Source organism: Vitis vinifera, chromosome 15, assembly GCF_030704535.1.
Source record: "Vitis vinifera cultivar Pinot Noir 40024 chromosome 15, ASM3070453v1".
NCBI lineage: Eukaryota > Viridiplantae > Streptophyta > Magnoliopsida > Vitales > Vitaceae > Vitis > Vitis vinifera.
Window position 1 is genome coordinate 2845169 of NC_081819.1, and position 7201 is coordinate 2852369.

The 7201-nt window shown below is 35.5% G+C and overlaps 1 protein-coding gene across 1 annotated transcript; it reads left to right on the top strand.

Moving 5' to 3' along the window:
• Nucleotides 1–6174: 6174 nt before the first annotated feature.
• LOC100243851 (HMG-Y-related protein B) lies at nucleotides 6175–6896 on the top strand. The gene has a single exon (XM_002266324.2). The coding sequence runs from the start codon at nucleotides 6228–6230 to the stop codon at nucleotides 6894–6896; it is 669 nt and encodes a 222-aa protein (XP_002266360.2). The 5' UTR covers nucleotides 6175–6227.
• The last annotated feature ends 305 nt before the right edge of the window (nucleotides 6897–7201 follow it).

Sequence of the window (7201 nt, forward strand, 5' to 3'; positions counted from 1 at the left end):
ACAGTTCAGAAAGTTGATGTTTTAGGGAATTTAAGATTTTTAAGATGTTATTTTTTTTCTTTTTTTTCCTTAGTGATGGGCAAGTTTACCTGGTTTGATGGCAGGCTCACTATTACTCTGACGATGATCAAAACATTGATATTGATGTTGCTCTTTCTTACATTGATGAGAGGCTTCAAGATGTCCTTGGACATTATCAAAAAGATTTTGAAGGTAGAGTTTCGACCGAGAATTTAGGAGCAAAATTTAGTGGGTATGGTTCATTGTTACCTACTTATCAACGTTCTCCTCTTATGTGGTCTCACTAAAGGGCTCCACAAAAGGTTCAAATCCAAAACATTTCCAAACCTAGTAATCTCCCGTCAAATGGAGCGCATCAGAGCTCTGCAATTTTCTCAAGTGGACTTAGACATGTTTCAATCACTCCACCACTACTTGTATCAAGGACTTCTTCTACGGATAGTTCAATTAAATTTCATACTTCAGGGGAATCTGCCCCTAAATGTGAGTGCATAAACCTGCCAAATTCTAGGTCTGATTAGAAAAGTCTGAAGGTTCGGATTAAAGTGAGTTTAGATAAAATAAAGGCTCAAATAAATAATGTTATTTATAGTGGTCTTGGTCTTGGTCTTGTCACATCTCCATCTCCCTCATTGGAGGATAGCCCTTCAGAATGTGAAGGGAATTTCCCTGAATCTTAAGGAACCTAGGGTGAATCTCCCTCCAGCATTATTAAGATCATGACTTCTTGTCTTGTTCCTGACAGTGTATTGGTATCACCCCCGGATGATAGTTTCACTTACTTAATGGAAAAGGAAGGTAGTATAGACGCACTATCATTGGAGATTCTTCCGGTGGCACACATTATTGAGGATTCTTCCCAACACACACAGGCCACTCAATAGAGGACAACCCGCATGCAAATTTTCCTAGAATCACAAAGCCACGCACAAAGGAAGGTGGGAGTCTCCATTAGATTTAAAAAAAGACCTCACCTTTTTTAAGAGGCTTCAAGGCGGCTACCATGAAAAGGCTTTCTCTCAACCACGGATAACCTATACCATCAACAAGGGATCCACAATACGCACAAGCCTATAAGTGAAGAGAGCACCATAGAGGAATTCCAGAAAAAGTAAGTTATAATTTTTAGATTTTAGTTTTAATTTTTTTTATCGGTTTGAAAGTTAGAGTTTTTCTTATTAGTTTTGATTCATAAATATTGGAATGAAGGTTAGATTATTTGTTAACTTTAATTCTTAATTGATACAATCTTCATTTTGTATTTCATTTTTTTTTAGAAATTTTAATAAGCTAGTCTAGTCGACCCAAAGATGTTTATTCACTTTTTAGTATGTCAACTTTGATTCTTGTTTGGTCCAATTTCAATTCATGTGTTTTTTTGGAGTTTTAGGTGATTAGTTTAATTGATCCTATAAGATAAAGTTTATGCATTTTATAATTCCGAATTAGTTTAGTTTTAACCTATCTTTTAGTTTAAGTGTGTTTGTGGTTTTAATTCATTAGTTTAATTAATCATATTAGATAAAGTTTATATTTTTCTTTAATTCTGAATCAGTTTAGCTTTAATCTATCTTTTAGTTCAAATGTGTTCGTGATTTTAATCCAATAGTTTAATTAATTATGTTAGATAAAATTGATGTTTTTAATTCCAATTCAGTTTAGTTATAATTTATTTTTTTTAGTTAAAATGTGTTTGTGTGTTTAATTGATCATATGTTAGTTCTTGATTGTTATTCTCAATTGATGTGTTCCTTGAATCTTAGTCACTAATTCTTGGTGGATATCTCGTTAGCTTATTTGATCTAAGTTTTAATAGTTTATTGCTTTGGTAGTCTCTTGTCAAATTTACTTTTCAAAGGCCATCGGAAAATAGTGAAGATTGGCCTTCATTCTCACCACTTTAGTTTGTTCGATTGTCACAAATTTTACTTTGTGATTTCGTTTTCTTTTGTTGTGCTTGGTATTCTGTTTCGTTGTCTTCAAATTAATTTCTTTTACTTCAAAATAAAATACTTTTCTCAAAAGATCCCTTTGAAAATCCATTTAAAAAAAATACATTTAGAGTCCTTAGAATCAAAATCTCATTTTTTTTTTTTTAAATAACATGCAACCATGTTTTGATCAGTTTGCATCTTTCTCGGTTTTTAATAAAAACTACGGTTTTGAAATAAGACATGAATCCAAGCTTGTGGTCCCAAATAAATGGGATAATTCTAGACTACATTTGTGTATATCAATTGGGGAATTGGTGTAGCCCCAACATAAAAGAGTCTTTTCAAAACTCATATTTGCTACCACCTTTGCTACTTGTTGTAATCATATCTATATATATTTTTTAGGAATTATATACAAGATGTATGTGATAATTGATGATTTCGTATACTTTGATCATTTTTGCTATGCTAATTAGATAACAAGCATGCTAGGATTTCTTTATTTTATTATTTATTATCTAACCCCTCATGTCTTGTGGAAACACGTTACACGTTACCTATGTTATTCAAGTATGCTTCTTACCCTTGTATCTTAATTTCATAAATTATGTATTACTTTATATATGATCGTTATGTATTGCTTCATATGCGATTCTCAACCTGTTCAGCATATCTTTTTTATTGTTTGTTTAGCTTTCCATGTTTGATTAAGAGACTAGGGTAAAATACATGTTGTGTGTTTTATTTTCCAAACTAACCATTAATGTCTTGTGATAGCGCTTAAGAAGTAGTTCAGGTACACACCCTAAATCTTCTTTATGATTTGTGATTGGTTTTCTTGTTTGGTATGCTATTTTTTTTAAATCACCTTAGTCTACCTAGGTACCCTCAATCAATCAATTAATTGCCTCATTTCCCTCAACTTAGTCAGTAGAGACCTTTGTAGGGCTTAGAGGGGTACTACCTCTTAGAGGTATCTTCCCAATAGGTAACCTGATCCCCGAACCAAGACTCAGGTTTTGTAAGACTTGCTTTTCCAAAATTATGGAGTTACTTCTTTAGGTTTTTTTCTTTCTTGTTTTATTTTCCCTTTTAAAATAAAATAAAATGAATGGCAACTCCAACTTTTCCAAAACTAATTTTTCACTAATAAAAGTGAGTCTCACCCATTGAGTGGGGACGCAAGTGAAAAATGTCGGTCTACGACATCATACCAATATAATACTGATTGGAGCCAAAATATATGCTCTTATGGCACATATTCGATATGATTTGTGCACCAAAGGACACTCAAATCACTCAACTTGACCTAAATCAAATCTAAGGCCCTAGCCATGAGTTTAACTTGCATTTTGGAGATCTATCTCAAGTTCAAGGGAAGAAAATGGTGCAAGTTGAATCATTTTAGATTTTGAAAGATCAAGAAATGGTTAAATGAGGAAATAAGTGAGTCAAGACTCATGAACCATAAGGAAAGGCAAGACGAGAATATCATGAGTTTGGAAGATGAGAAATGACTATTATGGAGTAAGAAAGAAGGCAAGAAAATATGGGAAATGAGGCATGAAGCAAGATTTAGCTACATGGAAATTTAGAACTCAAAATCTGATGATAACATATACTCTAACTTTGAGGATAAATTTGGAGGACTTTTCAGATTCCATTTATACATACTATATACTGTTTCGAAGATTGGGAAGTCAGAAGTCCAAAGCTTCAAATAGTGTGTAAATTGGAGTTGAAATGAAAAAGTTATGGTCATTTGAAGACAATTGTGCAAAGATGAAGGGTCATTTCGAAATGATTTCAAAATTCAACTTATGAATTCGAAATTCAATTCGAAATGACCCCAATTTCGAATTCACCCACTGCCACTTTGATATTTCGCCTCCTCTACCTCAGGAATTGCATTTAGAGTAGTCCATCTACCCTAAGTAGGCCCTACACGACTAGAAATCGCCATTTTATTATTTTTTAGTCATTTTTAGGTAATTATTTTGTAATAAGTAGCCAATGAGAGTGTGTCATTTGTTAGGAAATTGATGATATTATATAAACTCTCTTAGTTCTAGGTTTTAGAAATCTTGGATCCTTTTCTGGAAAGTTTGACATTGAAGGTAGAAGAAGACGAGAACCTTGATTTGTTTTCTTTTTCTTTTTTTATTAAATATATTGTTTTTAGTTTCTTTTGATTCAAATTATAGATTGTGAATGGGACATCACCCCTATGGATTGCAAATGTAATTGATGATATTATATAAACTCTCTTAGTTCTAGGTTTTAGAAATCTTGAATCTTTTTCTGGAAAGCTTGACATTGAAAGTAGAAGAAGACGGGAACCTTGATTTGTTTTTTTTTTCTTTTTTTATTAAATATATTGTTTTTAGTTTCTTTTGATTCAAATTATGGATTGCGAATATGACATCATCCCTATGAGAGGCTAAGAAGCCAACTTGGGGCTTGAAACATGAAAACCTAAGGGCTAGGACACCTATAGGGACAATGGGTAAATTATTATAACAATGAGATTAATTATTGGTTATGTGACAATTTATCAATTTTTCTTTTTATCCTATCCTTGTGAGTTAGTTTAGGAAATGATACAATAGGTTATTACTCGATACTAGTGATTCTTGGTAATTCTTGATCATTAGTTATATTGGTTTTCCTTATCGTTATTTGCCCCAAAACAAAGTTATAAGGAGTAAGAAGGGTTAAAAAGTCAAATCTTAAACTGGTAATCAATCTCATTCATTTGATGGTTTTAGGAATCTGTTTTAAAAAAGAAAAATTGGGTTTCAGATGCAATTTTGAGTTATAAAACTCAAGTTGATCGCGAGAGGCCAAGGATCCCAAAACCCTAAGATCACTTTACTTAAAAAAAACCCTTGTTCTCTCTATTTTTATACCTTAAGTTGGATTGTGGAAAGCCTCAAACTTGAATCGATTGAATTAAAAATCAATATTTGTTTTTATTTTTATTTTTGTTAATTTAGTTCTTTTACTTAGTTTCACTTCATTCACATATTATTTTTTAGTTTAGGATTTAAACAAAAACGATTCATTTATTCTAGTATTGACAATTTCCATAAGTCAGTCCTTGAGGACGATACCCGGAGTACTACAAAAGTCATAGTGACTCTTTCTCTAGTTTTTCTTAATCAGAGTTGCTACTTAAAAAAGCTAAGCATTTTGGTGCAACAAAGAAGTTCAGTCAAATACTCATACAAAAAGGTAACAAAATCATAACAAAAATATAATGGTCCTAACTCTTCAACAAATTCATACAAAAAGACAAAGTAGTCTCATACAAAGTGATTTTAGTTTTCAATAAAAATCCGAATATGTTCATAAATACAAAAACAAAGTGGTCCTAAACAAGCATGAAACAACTTAAATCAATAATAAAGTGAAAAAAAAATTCTATGCAATGTCAAACCAGTCCCAACAACAAAGTTAAAATGAAAACATTTTCAATTGATCAATAATAATCATATCAAACAACCAAAAAAAAAAACATATTCAATCTAACAAAAATAATATCAAAAAATCATTAAAAAAATAAATTTTAATAACATTTTATACAAAAAAAAATCATTTCTTTCTCAAAACCTCTTTCAATCTTTCGGATCTAATATCTCAAATCTACATTGTTAAAATTATTAACATTTGGTTTCTTCATATGAGTTTTGAATTTTTTTTTTTTTTTAAAAAAAAAAAAAGAAGTTGCATAAACTGAGTGTAGACCCCCTCCCGGGCAGGAGGAGTTTTTTGGGCCATTTTTTATTTTTTATTTTTGTTTTGCTGTCATGATGGCTCTTCTGACCACCCCGGGATTTCAGCTGAAGGAGGCGGCCAGATTAGACGGAGGAAGAAGAAAAGGGAGTTCCGGGTGAGAGTTTTGGCAGGGGGGGCTGGTTCTTGGAGAAAAAAAAAAAAAGGAGTTTCGGGCAGCAGCTGGAAAAGAAAAATCCGAGAGAGAAAAAGGTTAGGAGCAAGCTGAGAAAAGGGGGAGGAACCCAGATCAAGGAGGGACCCGAGGTAAGTTCTCTGTTAACCCTGTATTTCCATATTCTTGGATGATTTTTTGGCTTGGTTACTCTGTTTCCTTGATTGGTTTTTGAAAGAAAAACTGGTGAGGTTCACTTCATCACTTCCATTACGAGGTGTCTAAGATCACTGCTCACACCTTTGCTTGGGATAGACTTGAGTTTTTCTTTCCACCTATATTCAGCTTAGTGGTTTCCGTGAAAGGAGGCTTGATTTAGCAATATGATCTTTCTCTTTTCATGCATGACTGTCATCCTCGCTCACCCTCCTCCACCTTTCTCTCTACGCCACGCCATGCACCCCAAGCCTTCTCGTTTTAGCATGGCCATGCATGGCCACTTCTTGCCCATACCCCAACCACCTTCTTCTATTCTCCAGCATTTAGAGACGACTATGGCGGCGATCGAGGCTCTGAACGACAAGAGCGGCTCCAGCAAGTCCTTTATCTCCAAGCACATCGAGTCGGCGCATGGAGATCTGCCGGCGGCTCACTCCACCCTGCTGATGCACCACCTCAACAGGAGGAAGCAGAACGGTGACCCCGTTATGGTCAGGAACCACTGCATGAAGCCTGACCCTAACGCGCCGCCGCGGAAGGGTCGCGGCCGTCCCCCTGAGCCCGAGTTTCCTCTTCCTCCAGGAACCGTTCTCGCGCCGCCGAGGCCTAGGTGCCATCCGTTGAAGCCCAGGGACCCATTTGCTCTGGTCTCTCCGCCGAAGAAGGCTTCCTCCGGAAGTGGAAAGCCACGCGGACGCCCTCCAGAGAAGCCCAAGGTGGGAACTTCGTCGGCTCCAGCACCGGCGACCGGAGCATCGAGACCTAGGGGATGGCCGCCAAAGGCGAAGCCGGCGGTGGTTCCCGTTGGGTGGCGTTTCAAACAGAGATGTTGAGTGTTGTGTTGTAGGAATGGGTCTCTTTGGGTTTGGATTTAGGCACTAAGCCCAGCCGTGGTGGTAATGGGTCTTGGGTTCACTCTTGGTGATGGGTTTGGGCTTGAGTTGGAGCCCAACCCAGGCATATTGATGGAAGGCCCCATGCCCCCTGTGCTAGCCTCCCTCATGGCCCAAGTCCATGTTAAGCTAGCCCACTTGGTCTCAATTTAAAATAAAACCTCTATGCCTCTAATCCTTCAAAAATCCTATAGCTTAATTTAATTTTTCGATAATTAATTCAAATCTCATTTTCATCCATTAGA